The 19,268-nt window shown below is 49.2% G+C and overlaps 1 protein-coding gene across 1 annotated transcript in view; it reads left to right on the top strand.

Annotated features, from left to right (window-relative positions):
• The window catches only part of WDR27 (WD repeat domain 27), a 61,415-nt gene that overhangs the window by 34,344 nt on the left and 7,803 nt on the right, over positions 1-19,268 (top strand). The window contains exon 26 of the mRNA XM_054595192.1: positions 3,897-3,995. Within this exon, the coding sequence (XP_054451167.1) occupies positions 3,897-3,995 (99 nt within the window). The remainder of the gene's footprint in view (positions 1-3,896; positions 3,996-19,268) is intronic.

The raw sequence follows: 19,268 nt of genomic DNA on the forward strand, positions 1-19,268 counted from the left end.
ACTCAAGGAAATCATAAAGTTTATTTGGAAATAACCACTTTACAATTTAATTGAGAGTTAGATTTACTTTCAAAAACATCTTTCTTACTCGGTTTAACTGGCGAGAATCAAATTTAAGAATATTGAAAACTATTTCATGGAATTCTTAAGTAGGAAAAGTTATTTGGAATTTTACTAGTTCATAACCAGCTGTGCCCCTTTGGCATCTCTGTCGTCTGCTAGGACGACAGCTGAGCTCACCTTGAAGGGGGCAGCGCAGGAGTTTTCAAAGAAAACAGTGCCCTCTAAACTTGGTTGCCATGCAGCTCATTCACACTTTGCATATTTATTAAAGCGCCCTAAAACATTACAATAACATTTATCTGACAATACGAGCTATTTGCCACCATTTTAGATACACTTTTAAAAATTATTATTATTGCTATGCTTTTTGAATTTCGAACAAAAACTGTGCCAGCAGCACCACCAGGAACAAGAGCAAAGTTGTGGAATTTTTGGTTTTTCCTCTAAATTGTTTCTCTGTATCCAGCCGTGTACCCCAAGCTGTCTTGCCAAGTTAAATCACCCACGTATTCAATTAAACTGTCTTTTGTAGCATCTTCTTATGTATTGTAACTTCCTGGTTTCCGGGCAGAATCTAAAACCTTCATTTGCTTCCAAGGCCTGAACTCACCTGTGTGTTGCCCGAGACACCGCGTGATGCCTGTGTGTGCCTGGTCTCTCGGACGCCAAATGTAAGCCAGCGGTGAGCTGTGCATTTCCTTGAAATTTTTGATCCCTGTTTTTTAACTCAACACATCCGAGTGTGTCTGGAAAATGTAATAACTGAAAGTAAGAGGATAAAGACACCCCGACATTGGAAGCAGGAAGGTGGGGTGAAGCTGATGCAGGAAGGCCCGGGTGCGCAGCGGACCTGAGGGCCCGGAGCGTCTCCAGCGACAGCCGGGGCGTTCGGCCACCACAGCGGCGTCCGTGCAGAGATCATCCCGCTCCCAGATCCGCCGCCCGAATAACAGTTTCAACGTACGTAGAGCACAAGTATCGTGATGTAAGTCTAAGACGAGGAAAACACCCTCAGCCCCAGGGGAGATTTTACCGCTGGCTGGGAAGCGATCGCGCTGCTGCTGCTTAAGACGCCCTGCTGGTTCGGCAGCAGGAGGTGGGACAGGAGCCAGGCCAGTTCTGTGTGGTGTGTGAGACCCTCCCCAGTGTGTCCCCAACCTGCCTGCCTGTCTCCATCCCTTTTCTCATCTATGTCCTATTTCTCGTCCACGGAGTCACATGAACTCTGTGTGTGACAGTCCTTTGTATCACACAGGAAAGTGAGGATGAACCAAAAACGGCCTCACAGGCGATGAGCCCAGGCCAGAAAGATGTGTTTTCTAGGCGGGTGAAGACTCGCAATACAGCTGCAAACGAGCTGAACTAATTGAAGAAAACGCAGACTTTAACAGAGTGGCGGAAGCAGAAAAGCAGGAGCTCAGAAGTGAAATTGCTAGACAACGGGCATATGTGAGATGAAAACGGATGAATTAGGAAGGCGTTAGAAGAGTTTTCAAAACTAAGGGCCAAATTTGAATAAGGACAGTCGAAAGCAGAGCCCACAGAGCCCACATGGGGGAAGGGCAGTGGAGGGAAGATAAGCCCATCCCGCCAGAAAGGAGACGAGGGCAGCGGGCGGAGGAGTCCGCGCTGCGTGTGTGGAGTCCCGGAGGCAAGAGCAGAAGTGACATTTAAAATTGTAATTCAAAAATAGTTTTTCAGAAGTTACTTCAGTCTTAATGTTGAAAAGTCACCTGGGAAAATTGACACACACTGGTCAGCACCAAAACATAGTAAATCTATTTGACTATAATCATTAAAAATAACACCGACACAAACACAACACCTTTTTGTTCAAATCTTCAAGCACTTATAAAGGAAAGGCTACCAGTTAAGCATTCGATTTCTCTAAACCATTATTTCATGTTAGAAAATGTTGGGAGGAGCGTATCTAACGTACTCTAAAGAGAGCATCTTTGTCAAGAATTTTTTACATCCAGATGTTGCCCTTTAAGTATAAAACCAGACACACTGTGTTGAACATGCCCAAACTGAATGAATAGCATTGCTCTGATTCAATTCTGGATGAAGAAAGCTCTAGAAAAGCAAGGCACGGTTGAAGAAGTTTTACCAAAGCTTCCAGGGCACGCGGATGAGTTCGACTACCGAGGCGAAACGGAAAGGCACCGCGATGGCAGCGAAAGGCTGTAAATGTCATGTCTCAAAACGGTACAAAAACGGGAGCCGTGGGCGTGTCCTAGAAAGTAGTGCGAACCCCTTGATTTTCTCTTAGAGAATAATGGAAACTGTTGCTTGGAGCTGACGACAAACTGTGAACCCAGATTTCTGTAAGAATATAAATGCTAGGACAAACCGGATAGGAAATTGGAAAGGAAATAGATGAGGAAATTTCAGCATTGGGTGCAGTAGGGAGCAGACATACAGGGTCTGACGCGAAGAGTTTCACGTAAGTATTTTAATAAAAGGTAATTGCGGAAACAAGAATGCAATCCATTTTAAGTGCCGAAGAAATACATAAGGAAGAGGAAATGAAATAGACCATACAACGAAAGCGGCTCTCGGTTTACATTCCGTGAGACCAGAGAGGGAGCCGCGGGCAGAGCCGAGGCCCGCACCCCAGCGCCGTCGGTGGGCGCGGGAGGAAGACCCCCCCCAAGCCACGCCCAACCGAGCGCTGGCTCGGGCTCTGGGAAGCGGCCTGGAGCCCCCGGCAGGCCCCGCGGCGGGCCAGGCCGGGGAGGGGTTTGCAGCTGCTCCAGGCCCGCGCCGCCCTGGCGGGAGCTGCGTGCGTGCGTGTGTGTCTCTTCATAGAATACTTCCGTTAGGGACCAGCGTCTGTGAAGTTTTATTTGCAGTTACATTAAAAACTTAAAACATCTGGGTCGCTCACATTGAAGGCTGGTCATGGGGAGTCCTCTCAGTTCGTGGAAAGGACCATACACTATCACGTCTTCACTCACTCTGGGGCTTCCAGGTAAGGTCTGTCACCCCCAAGAAAGAAAATCCGTATTAATAAGGGCTCCTGGTGGCGGATTGAGATAAAAAGTTAAAGAACGAAACGCAAAGCCTGGCAGCTGTTGCTGCGCTGGACCCGCACTCGGCACAGGCGGCGCCGAGCTGCGCGCCTGCAGCCCGTAGAGAGGAGCCCTGGGTCCTGCTTCAGCCGGTAGGACTGAGGCTTTCCCCATCTAATCCGAGCTGTGCAGTTCTGACCAAGCCCAGTGGCTCTCTTTTGACCAATCAGGGTTGCCATTTGGACCAATCAAACTGCGAGGATTTGGAACCCTCATTTGCATGAGGGTGGGCCAATCAGGGACCAGGGGCGGGGCTCCTATGTATAAAAGCCGTGCTTCGGCGCGGTTTTTTCCATCCCGCTTTGGAGCTGGCGGTGTCTTTGTTGAGTGGAGCTGTTGTGCTGGTCGAGGGCGGCGCAGTCGTCACCGCAGCGGCTGCTGCGCCCGGGATAAAGCTGCTCCTTGGCCGCTCTCCAAGCCGCGGGCTCCTGCTGGCGGTGAGTCGGCGCCAGCGACCAGCAATGGAGAGGCTGGAATACAAGATCTGTGTTCTTTTTCTGAAACCAGTGGTCAGACATGAGCGAATGTTTATACTTGTTCACGGTGTAGGGGAGTCTTAGGGCGATGAGTGCAGTAGAAATTCCTTAATGTGAAAATTCTAAGAGGGAAAGGAGGAGAAATGTATTATTCTTAAGTTTGTCTCTGTGCCTTACGTGTTCTGTTTGTCCTGCGAGGACCCTTGACGGGCACTGAGCGAGCGTTGGGCGGGTGGGCTGCTGCCTCCCCAAGTGCGGACCGCCGCCCGCTCGTGTTTTCCAGGCGTACGTCTACGAGATGGGCTCCAGCACCTTCTCCCATAGGCTGTCAGGACACACGGACACTGTCACCGCGGTGGCCTTCAGTCCCTCCGCCCCTCAGGTACAGCCTTCTAGCGGCGGCAGGGGCCCCTCTGTTCCCGCAAGTCAGACGTCGTGTCTGTCGGGCTTTGGGTGAAGCCGTATGAAAGGGAGGGTTCGTGCAGGTCTTCATCGCGTGCGGGGACACAAACCTAGGCTAGGCCTTGAGTGTCTTCTCTTACAGAGAACGTGTTTGTCACCCAGTGTTGGTGTAACACTTGCTCAGCTAACCTACAGGAAACTGGAACTACCTGTGGACGAATAGGTAGCACTAACACCAACGCTAGTTGACACTGAGGGACGAAAGCAAGGAGACAAGTACAAAGTAAGGAAAGGGCCTGACTTAGGATGGTGCTTTCAAAAACCCAGCAGCGTGGGCCATGGCGTCAGCCTCTGCAGAGGGCGTGCCAGAGCTCGCCCCAGGGGGCTGGGGGTCCGGGGGTGACCGCTGACCCTATTCCAGGACCTGGTGGGACTGCAGAGGCAGGGGAACACAGGCCATGACTAGTTCTAGTTTGAAAATAATTGTGGGAGATCCCCTTGAAGAATTGAGCTCTGAGCCCTTAGGATGCTGGTGGAGGTGGTGAGCAGACGCTGCTTCCATTTCTGTGTGCGCTCAGCTGCCGGCTTGGAGCTGTGAGCCGTTCAGAAGGTCCCACTTATACGGCTGGAATTACCCTGGCGGCAATGTGAGCTGGGCTTTGCCGGCAATTCATCTGACACAGGATCAGTGTGGGGATTGATCTCACGGTGCTGCGCAGGATGATGTCTCCAATGAAGCCACTAAAAACGGGGGTGGGGGGGGTTGGGGGGTTCTTATAAATACAAATACTTTTTAAAGTGTTTTCTACTATTTTCTTCAGGTTAGATTATTAACACATTATATTTGACATTTCGGATTCTGGTCCTGTTGAATGCTTTGTCTCTTGAGGATTGGCTCCCCTTTTTAGTATGTTCGATAACATTTGAATGAGCGTGGAAGGGACAGGAGCCCATCTTATCTTCTGCTAGGCTGTCGGTTTGGTGGCTCCGTTCAGCAGAGTCAAGCGGTGAGCCGCGTGCCGGCCACTCTCATCATTAAAACTCTGATTGCGGAAGGCCGTTGCACAAAGAGGAGGACAAAGGCAGTATCGTTGCGTCCCAGGAACTTTAAAATAGCCAATATTCTTTCCCAAGTCCTCCTTCATCAAACTTTTTACAAAAAAACCTTGCTAAAGCATGTGAGGATGAAATTCAAACCTGTCTGTTTTAATTTGGCCATATTATGTTGGGCGCTGCCAAGCTCTGGCAAGGAAAAATAATCTAAGTCTAAAATAACACTAAAAAGTGTTATCTTGCCAGGGTTTTAAATTGAATAAAAGTTTGTGACACTTATGAGCATTTACCCAGTGTAGATTCCTAAATTCCAGAGCAAGATTACACTACTTAACACCCATGATGCAAATAAGTGGCCCTGTGATGGCCTCGTGTAATGGGGAGCGCGGAGCAGGGTTGCTCCGGCTCAGACCACCCTGCCGGGCTGTGCCCGTCCAAGCCTGTCCGCTGTGAAGTCACTGTTCCAGGGCCAGCGCCTGTCCCGGGAAGAGCGACCTCCCGATCTGGTCAGGCAGAAGGATTAATTGAGAATACGCAAGCTTGCATCTCAGTGTGCGCGCTGTGATTCACTGAAGTATTTCTGGACCGTGAAGTGTCTAGTCCACAACAGTGGTCTTGCTGCTGTGGAGATTTTGGGCTCCGCCCACCTGTCTCTGAGCCCGTTCTAGCTTCCCTAGCGCAGTGCCCCTCACTTTAGACCTGACGAAGGTTCCCTAGGGGTCATTCTTGAATAGAGAAAGGAAGTACGTTAATCCAACTGTATCAGTATGTTTCCATGAATTTAGGAATAATCTGATATTTAGGTGGTGTAGTGTTTTAAGGATTTTGGTATATTGTGTTATAATATTTCATTCTTATTTGGCACATGAATTGACTAGACTTGGGATGTATCGAGGAAAATAACCTTTTACCAAGTTTGTGAGTGGCATTTCAATTTTTAAGAAAACTTGAGAGTCACCATATTTGTAAGTTTACTAAATTTTTGAGACTTAAAAATTTGGGAGCATTTTGCTCTTTATCATTTAAGGTGTTCAAGAAAGTGTAATATATAAATTTTGAAATGAATCTTGACAATTTTAAAATAACTTAGCAGATTTAACTCATTGCCTAAGGGATTTTTAATTCATTATGAATGGGTTTAATATAAATCAAAGGCCACTCTGCATGTGATTGTTGAAATTTACTAGATTTCTAAATATAGGATACTAAGTTAAAAGCATAAGGAACTAGGTTCTTGAAATTTTGAGTCTTCAACAATTTGATGATTTTTCTGCAGCAAGTCGGCCGTGCCTCCCCACGTGCGGGGCCCCTGCGTTGCAGCGCTGCCCTGTGCTCTCAGCGGGGCTGCGTTGCTGGCCTTCCTGGCTGGGTTCTGGTCTTTGTGGAATTGCTGCTCACTGTGCGCTGTGTTGCTCACAGGGAGGGTGTGAAGTCTCTGAGTAAAAAGAGTCCCTTCCTCACTGAGAGGAAACCCCCACTGTGTGGGACATGCGCCCAGCCAGCTGCCAGGGACCCCGCCCCCATCCTGTGGCGTCTGCTCGCTGTGGGAACTTCCCGCTGCCCATGGCCTGTCTGATTGGCAGAGGGTGTGTGGCTGATGGCCAGTGTCCAGCAGGGGGTTTAGAGTGGATGAGACGTACGACCCCCTTGAAACGTTAGACAGCATACCACGGCGAGCAGCGCTCTGTTTTCTTGGGAAAAGGGCATCAATTAACGTTGGTGTTTCTAATTTAGAATATTATATAGAACTTTAAAATGTTAAAGTTCAGTTTTCTAATAGATTGAGGGTAAAGTTTCACCTTGGTATAAAGCTTACAAAAAAAAAATTACATTTTGCTTTTAAGAATCAGCTTTCAGGTCCCAGCCTTTGGGAGGAAATGCTGCTTTCTCTGCTGGTTTTGAAACGTGTGGAAATTTTCCAAAAGGCACTTGATCGGGAGAAAACATGTGAACGTCCACAGGAACGTTTGCCACGTGGATGAACCCGAGCAGGACCGCAAGAGAGACACAGAGCGCAACTCAAAAGCGCCTCGCTGAGCCTGCCTCGCCATCTGACAGCACGGTTCTCTGTTCACGTCAGTGTTGGGCAGAGACTCTATGGAGAGGATGCCGGGGGAGTCAAGGCCAGGCCAGGCCAGGCCGGTCGGCGGTGTAACGGTCACCTTGGGGGAGAATTCTTCGCTGGCTCACCCTGGCCTCCCAGCCTGTCCAGGGGACACATCGCTGCCCTGCAGGCGTGGAAGCCGGCCTTGGGCGACTTTTAGCGGCTCATCTGTATTAAAATGTTTCCATGGAACTGAACATAGTGAAGAACATGGACCACCAGCGCTGAAAAAGGAACAAAATAATGACAGGCCATGTTAGGCGCAGACCAGAACGTTAGGGTTAGGTTTGGAGGAAGTAGCGTCATGAGTGTAAGGCCACGAGGTCAGAGCACAGTATCAACTTTTCAAAGTGCAAGTGGACGTTGCTCCTTTGTTCAGAAGTCGTGTGTGTAAGAGTTAAAGGTTTGCAACATTTCTCAGAAAGGTGAATGTATTCTCTGAGGAGCAAAGATCTCTGGCTCAGCACACTTTCAGAACCCAGCCTTCGGCAGCGGGCGTGCCATTCTGCTTTGGTTTGCAGGCGGCAGGTATGCTGGCCCCCCAGCCGGCTCCACCGTGTGGACAGGCCAGGGAAGCCCCAGACTCAGGGCTGGGCTGTGCCAGGCCATTCCTTTCCTGCACAGGCCACCGGCCATGTGTGTGGCAAAGCACGTGGGAGTGACGGGTAGGGAGGGAGGACAGGGAGAGGCAGGAACCTGGGCCCCTTGGGCAGCAGCTGTGCTCCAGCTGAGAGGCCGGGGGGCCCCGGCAGCACGTGGACCCATTGCCATGACAGGCACTGCGCTGCCAGTGGCACGTGTGCAGCTGTTTGGGCTGCAGCGTTGGGGTCGTGGCCATGGAAGATGGTTCGTGTTCTGTTTAATGGCCGTTGACCTAATTTCTGGCAAGTGGAAGGTATTTGTTCCTGATGGTCTGGCAGGGCCTCCAGCCCCGCACACTGTGGTCACGGCGGAGGAATGTGGCAGTTGGCTGCAATTATGTTCTGCTGCAATTTTGTTCTGCTCAGTTTCTTTGTAAGTGATTTATAAGCCCAACTTGAACAATTTGTGTTTAAATAAGTTGCAGCATGTTAGTTCTCACACGGATGCCATCATCCCAGTTATTGCGCGATACTGGCAGGGCGGTGCGTTGCAGACACGGCAGCTGGCTCTTCGTTCAAGGCGGAGCGGTGTTCAGAGGGCGGCCGTGTAATACAAGGGAACAGCCACAGTGGCATGGTCCCCATGGGAGCCACACGGCTCCTGCTGCATTTTCGCCTGTGGTCACTGAGTGGAATCTTAAAAACGGTGACTCACTTCAGTGACCCTGGTCCAAAGCTTGCTTTTCTCATTGGTTCCCCAGAGAAAAGCTGGAGCTGAACTTAAAAATGGACCATATTCAGATATAATGAGTCCAGCTTGGCTCTCAGAAAAAAGTCTCTATCTCAGTACAAGCTGTAGAACACGCAGTCAGTGAATGGGGAGTTTAGGGGGTGATGCACAGAGAACACACGGGTGGGATTATGTTTTAAGTTCAGAGATGATATTCTTTCTGGATGCTTTCCCACTGTCTAAAGAAAAAAAACACCATTTTGAAAAGTGGAAAATATATACGAACATACATGAAGCAAGTAAGCGAAAGGAGAAAAACACTAGTTCTTGATCCTTAGCTTTCCACACGCAGAGGCCACTGTGGTGCGCACACAGCATGTGTACAGACTCGCAGGTCTTCCTGGAGGCATGGACCCATGCACAGGAGTGTCCCTGTATGTGGGCGTGTAACCGTGTGCAGGGAAACAGCATTCTGCTGCGGGCGCTGTTTTTAGCCCGAATGCTCATGTCATGGGGTTTGATGCTGCGTACCATGATTTCTCTGCTATTTCATCGTCGTGTGCAGGGAGCTTCACAGGCCGGTCCCGTGAGGCTGCAGTGAGCATCCTTGTACGAACATTTTTTGTGCCTCTGTGATTATTTCCTCTAATAGTTTTTAGAAGTGTAAGTACTGAGTTAACGTCCTCACTTTTTAACAGCTTTTGATAAATGCTGCCAAATTTTTTCTAAAAAAATTGGGTCAACTTATATCAGTGTATCTTCCAACAGTGTGAGAAAACTCTACATCAAACAGTAACAATTCTGATGTCACAACATCTGTTACCCAGATCACAGGCTGCGCGGGAGCTGGGGGGGGGGCGGGGGGGACCTGGGGCGTCGCCCTGTTTGCCTCTGTGGCTGACCAGGGGGTGAGGTGGGGTTCCAGGGCGCAGTGTTTCAGATGCTGGGCCTCAGGAGGAGGAGCTGGGCTTTTATCTTCAGCAGTGGTATTTCATTTTTTTGTGTTATTTATTCACACACAAGTTTTTTCCATGGAGACACTTTTCAGTTAAGGCGTCAACCCTTTCCATATGTTAGCAATAATTTTTGTTTCTGATACTTAAAAAAATCTAAGATCTGTTTGTATTATTAGGTTTTATTAATTAGAACTTCCCCTGAGATTATATATTCATTGATAGTTTCCTAGTTTTGTATTTACATAATGTGTTTTAATGTATTTTAAATTTTATTGAAATGTAATCTTTGTGCATTCTGTTTGTATGTGAGGTACTGGATAAGGTTTTTACCCACTTATTTTTCTCTCGAAGAATGAGCAAACACCCCAGTTAGGGACCATTTTTTTCTCTCAATAATTTGATATGCCAGGCCCTTCATGTAACATTCTTGGGTTTTGCTTCTTAACATTTTCCATGTCTTTGGAGTCCACCAGTTTGATTATGTAGCTCTATAATAACTGCATCTTAGCAGCCCTTTTAATAAAGGTTTACTTAGTTATCCTTTCAAAAATAGTCATCATGCAAACTTTCAAGTGTACTTAAGAGGAGGGGGAAGCCCCCGGAGATGTGTGGTCCCCGTCCGCAGCCAGCATGCTGCCACCCAGCCCTCACCTACCTTGAGATTCTGCGGAAGGAAATCCCAGCTGGGGTTTCCTCTGCAAATGTTTTGAAATGCATTTCTAGTAGACGTTTTCACTGACACATAATTTACATGACTTAAAATTCAGCGTTTTTAACAGCAATGCTGGTGGCTTGAGTGTATTCATATACTGTGCAACCTTGAGCCCTGTCTGTTCTGAAACGTAACCCCCCGGGAAAGGCCCCCGCCTCCCGGCAGTCAGACCCCGTGCCCCAGCCCCGGCAGGCGGACTCTAATCAAGCCCCGTCCCGCAGCCTTGGCTGTCTGACCCTTCTGTGTGAGCGGAACCTGTCCATCTGCGTCCAAGGGCGCCTGGCGCCTGCCGCTGACAACGGTGGCCTCGGGGTTCGTCAGTGCTGCAGCTCATGTCAGTACCTTCCTCCGTTGACGGCTCAGAGCTGCCCCTCGGGATAGACCACACTCACTTCACCCATCTGTTGATGAATTTTTGGGGTGGTTTCCATGTCTTGGCTACGCTGAATGGTGCTGCTGTAATCATTCGTGGACGAGTTTCTGTCTAAAACATCTTCAGATCTCTTGTGTGTATACATACCTAGGAGTGGATTTCTGAGTCATACGGTTATTCTCTTTTTAACTGAGGAACTGCCGAACTTTTATATGTGGCTGCATTATCCTAAATTCCATGCGCAATGTGTAAGGGCCCATTGCAGTATCTCTGCATAGTCAGTATTTGCCAACACTTGTTATTTTCTGTTTTTTACTATAGCCGTTCTCGGGGCTGTGAAGTATCTCATGGTTATGATTAGCAGTTCCCCGACGATTAATGATGTTGAACATACTTTCATGTGTTGGTTGGCCATCTGTATATCCCTGTCTTCTTTGGAGAAGTCCCTTTTTTGGGAGATATTCTATTCAAATACTTTGTCCATTTTTAAGTTGGGCTCTTTGACACTTCGTTCAACTTCAATAGATCTTTATATGTTCTGAGCACTAGACACTTACCAGACATACACTGATGTCTGTTTCCCCCCTTCTGAGGGCTGTCTTCACTTTATGGTATTTTTTAACACACAAAAGTTTTACTTTTGATCAAGTTCAATTTATCTGTTTTTTTGGATGCTTGTGGTTTGGGAGTCATTCAAAGATGCATTTACTAAAGCCAAAGTTAAGAAAATTTACCCCTACAAGAACTTTGTAGTCTTAGCTTACATATTTAGGTCTTTGATTCATTTTGCATTAATGTTATGTTGACCTAAAAGTGCATATGGTTTTTTCCATAAAATAAAAGACCTTTATTTTAAACAATTTTTACCAGTAACTTCATTAATTTTGAGTATATTGGCTATTTCCCACATGGCATAATGTTGATTGTTCTCAATTAATGACTCGACTTGATTGCTGTCGACTTCAGCTGGTCTGCCTGGTTGTAGAGCGTCACCCAGTGAGAAACCTCCAGCACAAAACTTTGCAAACTACTTTTGACACATTCAATCTGTCACAGCCCCTTCTCCATACACGACACAAATCTTTTTTGTGTGTTTCAGTTGGATTTTTACCTTTATTGAAATAATAAAGCATAATATGCCAAAAATATTGTGTATTTTCTTCTACAATATAAAAATGGCTGCACAAAAATCACCAATTTTGATGTTTTTTTAAATGCATGCTGATATGACAGCTGTCACAGTACAATCAAAGAAAATTGTTCTGAAGGAAGTTAAAGACAACTAAGCACTATTAGAGGTATTGTATGGAAGAAACCAAACACACTTTCTGTCCAGCCCGTATGGTTGATTAAGGGGCTCACGTCCATTTTCTCTGGTGCACATGCAGTTCCATCCCATATGTTCCGTGGACAGTTCGTTGTCTCCATTGAACAGCATTGGTCCCCTTAGGAAAAACTGGTGGCCATTTGTTTGAGTTTTAGCGTCTGGGCCCTCAGTTCCCGTCCATGGCCCACCTGTCTGCCCCCGGGCTCCTGCCCTGCTCAGCATCTTTGCCGTAGGTGCTGAAGCTGGGAAGCGTCTCCCGATGTCCTTCAGGATCGTTGAGGCCCTTCAGGGCCTCTTGCATTTCTGTGAGATTATGTTTTTGTGCTTGAAAAAGAAGTTGGGGTTTTGATAGAGATTGGATTGAATCTAATTCAATTTGGGGAACGTTACTATTATAAATGGTATTGTTTCTGTTCCATAAATATGGGATGTTTTTCTATTTATTTAGATCTTATTTTTTACAACAGTAGTTCGTACTTCTTATTGTAAAAGTCATACCTTTGTAAAAATTTTGGGTATTTTATTTTTTTAGATACTGTAAGTTGAATTGTGGTTTTTTTTTTTCAATTTAATTTTGAGACATTCACTGCTAATATGTAAACATGCAGCTAAGCTAACTTTCATATACTGATCTGGTATCCTGCCACCCAGATGAACTATTTTATTAGCTTTAATCATCATTTCTAATGGACTTCTTGGAACTTTAAATATTAAAACCACATCATAAGCCAATAGATAGAGTTTGATTCCTTCTTTTTCATTCTAGACGGTATTTATTCCTTTACTTGTCTAACTGCTCTGGCGGGAACGGCCAGGACAACGTCGCGGAGAAACTCCCAGTTCAGAGCCTGTCTCAGACCCCAGCTCATGGGGGGACTTCCGGGCCTTTGCCCCTGAGTGTGGTGCTGGTCGTGGGTCTTAAAAAGTGGCCACTGTCGGGCCTCCGTGGCTCCTGGTCTGTTGGGCGTTTTCCTCTTGAAAGTGTGCTGCTTTTTCACTTCTTTCCCTGCATATGTGGAGGCAGTCGTGTTTTTTATTCTGATCGGGGTGCTCGTGAATCGATTTTCGTGTGTGCTACTAGCAAGGCTCTTGCGGGACAAACTCTGCTTGGTCCCAGCAATAGTGCTCGTGCCTGTTGCCGCAGCCCACCCTCCCACGTCTTGTTGAGGACTTCGCGTCTGTGTTTACCGGGCTGTGGGTCTCTCATCTCCCTCCCTGTGGTGTCGTCGTCTGGCTTTTGTTTCAGGAGATACTGGCCTCGTAGGAGAAGCTATGATGTGTTCCTCCTCTTGGGTTGTCTGGAAAAATCTGAGAATGATGTGCATTAGTTTTTTGTTTCTAGTAGAATCCACCAGGAGAAATACAAAGCTATCGATGATCTCTTGTACACAGTGGTCCCATTTAAAAAGTCGCCCCTCGTTCCAGATTAATGGCGCCAGCAGCGTCTCTGTCTGTAGGAGCTTCGTTGCCGTGTCATTCACGTCAGGACTCGTGAGTCCCCCTGGAAGTTACTTGGGGAGTGGGGTCGAGTATGTGTCAAGTTTTTACTGAACCTCAGATGCTTTGTTGAGATTACATGTTATCCATTGTGACGCATTTCCTCTCTCCCTTAAACAGACGTGTGTGTTTCTAGTTCTGCCTTGAATATTCCTGGCCATTTTCATTTTTATATGAATTTTAAATAATTTTCAATATCTGTGGGACATTTGGCTGGAACTAAATTACATACGTAGTTTAGGAAGACATCTTGACGGTATTGACTTATGGAATCCATGACTCTGACATTTTTGTCTATTCAGGTTTTCTGTCAGTGTTTCAGTTTTTACAATTTTCTGCGTATGATGTCTTGCACGTCTCTCGTTAAATTTCTTGAAGGTACCTGGTATTTCAGGTGCTATTCTAAATGGTGTCTTTTACAATTTTCATTTTCTGTATTTTGTTCACATATAGCAATATAATTGTTTCTATATCAGTTTCATACTCGGTAATCTTGCTACACTCTTATTTAAAGACTATATTAGATTCTTTTCTATGCAACCATATAATCTGTGACTAATGAGTGTTTTACTTATTTTTACACATAATCTGTGAATGATGACAGTGCCGTTTCTTGCTTCACAATTTGTCACTCTTCATTTTTCTTCTGCTTTTCCTGCTCGGGCTGCACCCTCCAGGAGGAGGCTGGACACCACCTAGTGCAGCGCCCGGAAGCTCTCAGCGTTTCCGCTTGAAGTTGGTGCTCGCTGTAGATTTAAGTTACTACTTTTTAAAATTCACTGTTTGTAAAATGAAAATTTCCCTTTAACACATGCTCTCTGTCTTACCTATTGCAATTACTTACGTTTTTCTTTTATTTTCCTGTCAGCTTGGCAGGTTAGAATGTTTTTAAAATGTTAAACCTGCCTTTATTCTTAGAATAAATCCAACTTGGCATTAATGTATCACTTTTGAGGGGCTTTGTATGATATTTTATTTTGCATTTTAGAAATTTATGTTCATGACTGATTGGGTGGGTGTGATACGTGCACACACACAGATAGAGTCCCGCTGAGTTTTTGTTGTGAAGGTGTTGCTTTTGGATTTTTTTCATTTGTCTTGAAATGGAAATGGGTCTAATCTAGACCTGGGATTTGTCAAAAGTCTAATTACGTGGCCTGGCTTCAGCTGTCCCTCTGCACCCATCACACATCCCACGGCTCTGGCAGCAAGGAGCCGCTGGGAGGGGGTCCTGGCGGTGCCCCGCCAGCCCCCTCCTGCCCTGGAGCGCTCAGCGCGGTGAGAACGTCCTCGGCACTGGTCTCTGCAGCTCGGCGGGATGCCCGATGCGGAGCACGTGGTCCCCAGAGCGTGGCGATGGCACGTTCGCGCCCCTCAGTCTACAGGATGCCCCTGAGGACCTAGCTAAGGGTGACACGCTGCCAACGGCGCCCTGTTGGACCCCTGAATGTTGTCTGGAATTTCTCTGAGCAAACATGAATCTGCTGGAGTGCATACATCCTGACTCTGGGGGTGCACAGGGGGTTCTGAATCCAGGATTTCTAAGCATGGCTGCAGACCCTTTGATGCTCTTTTCATCCAGAGATGAGAGCTTGTGTCTGTCCCTTGTGAGCTGGGTGTTCATGGGGCTCTTCTGACAATGACCTGTGACAGGAAGGACACCGTGTAATTTCCAAGGCCAAGCCATCAAAGTCCCAGCAGCTCTTCCTTAGTTGGCAAGAATGTTCCCTCCTGGACCCTGAGCCTCCACGATCCCTGCTGGAAGGCGGTGGAGGTGCCCCCTGGACAGGCCCTGTGGAGCTTTCAGTGGCAGGAGTGAGTCACCAGCAGCGTCCACCCAACTCCTGAGCCACAAATCACAAAAGGCAAGAGGATGGCTTTGCTGAACTGTTAGGGTTTGGGGTAGCTTCAGTGCAGCAGCGGAAAGTCCACACCCTTCATATGTTTTTCACGTGCTCTTGATTTCTGGGGAGTTTGCTTTTTCAGCCGAGTCCCGTGCCTTTTGGAGCTGGGGCGGTTCCCCCCAGCTTGGCATCCATGAGTCCCTGTTTTCTACGTGTCTTCGTCCTGCTCTTCACAGATTTTGTTTTCAGATGGGAAGACTGCGTCAGGCCCGCCGGCCAGGCACAACGTGTCCGCGTTCTTTGTCAAAATACTGAGCGTGCTCTTCCCAGTGTGAAACTAGGGGCCACGCCAGCCCTCATCTTGTAACATCTAAGGAGGCGAAAGTAAACAGATGCGCCTGCAGCCTGGCAGTGTTGAAATGCTCATGTTTGCAGCCCTTAAACACGTTTTAAATCATGTTGTCTGCATCCGGCGGGTGCGCAGCCCATGGAGCCGGAGCGGGGGCTGTGGAGGGTCCCCCTGGCTGTTGCCACACGGCTCCTGCTTTACCGGCCTGTGCTTCTTCTAGGATGAACTGGCCAAATGGAGGACAATCAGGAGCTCCTTCTGGCTCCACAATTGCCCTATTTTGGAGACTTGTTAGATATTGAAATTTAGTTTTTAGTCATCTAGGAGTCAAATTGTGAGTAGGCTTTGAAATACCTCCTGTCTTTCCTATGCTCACCTATTGGAGAATGGATGCTCACGCCTCAGGTGACGCCTGCGCTTAGCCTTTTGGGGCAGAGTAACCGGAGTGACCACCTCTTGCTTCACCCTCACGTGGTCATTGTTGTTAGTCATGCTCATTAATTGGATCGTGGTCATTGACAGTAGTGACTTATGGGTGTGTTAGGCTCAGGAAGACAGTGCACGTGGTTCACAGGGAAAGCTTCCTGGAAGTTCCATGTGTTTGTGTGTTTTGCATTGGTTTTTTATGCAGAGTGGAAAATTGGGTGTGAAGAACCTGATATTTGGCATTTTTCTTCTCTCAGGGGAAAGCAGCAGCCAACAGGAGGAAAGATTTAGTGCTGAATAATTCCATAATTTTTAAAGACTAAAGCGATGGAATGACTTGCTTTGTTAATTCAACAATAACATCCGACAGCGGTGATGGCCTGCTTAGCGTCGTTTCAGGCCTCGCCAGCGGAGCCTTGAAGACAGTTGTCACGGGATCCAGTCCGTGCCTTTGTGGTGCCAGTTTAGTCAGAGAAAACGGAGGCCAGGGCCCGGGGGGGCCATTGAGCGCCCGCTGCCTCCGGCCGTCGTGGGGCCACGGCGAAGGGTGCTGTGCAGAGCACAGGAGCTAAATCTTATTTATGGATTTATTTCAGTTACACTTAAAATTGGGTTTTGTTACAAAAATCAAAGTACTGGGTCATCGAAGAGATAAAACAGTTTTTCAGTGAATGAACAGCAGTTACAGGATCTCTGGGTACAAGACTGACTCGATTGAACCTACTGTCACTGAGCCGCCCCCTTGCGGGGGGCAAGTCAAAGGTGCCTGTTGCGTCAGCTGTGCACCTCCCTTCAGTTTAGGGGGAACTGACCGACGATCTCGTGTGTGTGGAATGGGCAGAGCCGCTTCTGCTGGCACAGGGGTTGGAACTGCACATCGGCAGAGAACGTGTAAGCGGCCCTGGGGCGCAGGATCGCACAGCCGCTGCTGCAGGCCGGCCTCCCTGCCTAGCTCCCCATCCTGCTTGCCAGTGGCTCCACTGCCTGGAACGCGGGGTAAACCCACAACCTTGTCGTGTGCGTCGCCCATCATGGGCAGGGCTACCTGTCCCCTTGCCGCAGTCGTCCACATGGCTCCCTGCCACTGGAGGCTGGCAGGAGGTTGACGGTGGCAGACGTGGACACTTGATCGTGGCCTGGGATGGGCATGACTCAGGCACCAGGGCGGCGTTGGGCAAGGGCTGCAGCGCCTGTGTGGGCTCAGGCTAGAGCTGTGAAGGGACCCTGCCCTGGGGGGGGGGGGGGCTGCTCTAAGTTCCGTGCTCCTGCAGGTATGTGTGGTCCCTGAGCCGTGAGGGGCAGCAGCGTGGCAAGGCGGCGTGTCCTGCGAGCTCCTCTGAGCAGAGCCCAGGGTCACATGCAGGGTTCTCTGTGGGTTGCTGCGCACCGCGCCTGTGGCTAGGACGTGAGCCTCCCCCCCCCCCCAACGGGTGTGCATGCGGTGAGAGTGGCCGAGGTGCCGCTGGCAGGCACAGCGGGACCCTGAGGGTGCCACCCCTGTGCTGGTCACAGCCCCACCCCCCTCGCCGTGGGAGCACGTGGATCAGGACCAGTTGTGCCTTATTACTGTCCTCTGGACACTGGGGTGGAACTTCGTGTCAGTTTTGCGGGTCACGTGCTCCTTCCTGCTTTTCCAGTGGCAGGGAACTCGGGCAGCACCAGGAGCTCCTGCTAACAGGAGAGGCCCAAGCAGGTGTGGCTTGCAGCTGTTGTGCGCGGGCTCTGGGGAAGGGACAGAGACTGCGGATGGGCTTGGTCGGCCCACGATGGGGATGGGATTCCTGTCTCAGGAAAGGGGTCTGGGAGCTTCCACACGTCGCCCGCACTTCTCCAGACCCTCAACTCTTGGACGTTGGGAGTGGGGGCCACCAGCGGGGTGGGCTGCATAGGGGCTGGCCCCTCACCGCCCAGGGCCACGACCCTGCTGGTGTCGCGAGGAGGGGGTGCTTCCCCTGTCGGGCACACCCTCCACCTCCGCCCACCTTGCCGCCTCCCCCCTTTCAGTAATCCGGTCAAAAAGGATAGGAATGAACAGAAAAGGCTGCTTTGGAAGCCACATGTCTGTGTTGTGCTTGTCTTACTCTTAATTAACCAAAGACTTAAGAGAATTTGGAAAATCAACTCTGAAATGGAAAGAATAGTATCTTCGGAGCTCATAATGTTTTAACTCCTAAAAATCCTAGATGTCTTAACATAACGTTCAGCCAGCTGTTACTTTGTGTCATGAGAATGTCAGCCCTGATTCAGTAACTTGGTCCGTGTGTGTGGATGCACCGAAGTGCGGTGTTGACGTGCCACACAACAGCACGTTCAAGTCCTTGTGCCTTTGTGAGAAAGACACAGCTTCCCTAACGCCCAGTTAGTGGGCGGACCCTGCTCAGGGCACAGCCAGGGCGACCTCGGGCCTGCCTGGCTGGGGTCTGGGGAGCTGCCGCCACTCGCAGGCCGTGGAGCAGCCCCTCTGCCAGCGCAGGTGCGGGGACCTGTGTGAGACTCGCACTCTGAACGGGGGCTGCAGGCGCCCGGCCGACCTACACAGGCTGTATTTCTACCTGTTTTACCTACACTGGCTGTAGCCTTGGCAGAGCAGGCGGGTGAGATTCCTCAGCCCCACAGCTCAGGGCCCCAGGCACCTGTGTTGTGACGCACTGGCACTGTGTGGAACAGTGCAGCTCGAGGCAGGGCCCGGGGACCCGTGAGGAACGCAGGTTCCATAGCCCGTCCAGTCCCTTTGAACCTGAGGAGGGGGCTGTGGTCTGAACTGCAGCTGCCCGCAGAGCACTCCGCGCCGAGGGTCCGGAGCCCCTGCGGGCGGTGCTGGGGCGAGGCCGGCCAAGCCCCGAGACCCTGTGCACACACAGGCTTGGCAAGTGAGCCAGAGACCTCACGCTCTGAAGGGGGTCCTCGTCAGTGCCCGTGGGCACGCTCGCCTGGGGCTGCCGTCACCCCCGCAAACTGAAGCGGGTGGCAGCAGGCGGGGCCTACGGGATGTCCTGGTGCTCCTCTCTTGCGCTCCAGAGAGAGCTCATGGAAAGAACAAGACCCAACAGGCAGGACGCGATTTTCAGCTGGTTGGAACTCCCGGCATCTTTAGAACACTCTGCAATTACTCAGTGAGCAACACAGGCCGATGAGCCTCCAGAGAAAAGTCTGCTCACCTGGGGGACAGCTGCTGCCCCGTGGGTACACAATGTGCCACCACTGACCCTGTCTTTTCTGACAGGTCTGTGACCCATGATGTGAGTTGCAGAGAAGCCAAAGCAGCCCCCGCTCCCCCCCAAAAAAAACAAAAACGATTTTC

Source organism: Pteronotus mesoamericanus, unplaced genomic scaffold (assembly GCF_021234165.1).
Source record: "Pteronotus mesoamericanus isolate MK-2021 breed Mesoamerican mustached bat unplaced genomic scaffold, CSHL_Meso_final contig_134, whole genome shotgun sequence".
Classification (NCBI taxonomy): Eukaryota; Metazoa; Chordata; class Mammalia; order Chiroptera; family Mormoopidae; genus Pteronotus; species Pteronotus mesoamericanus.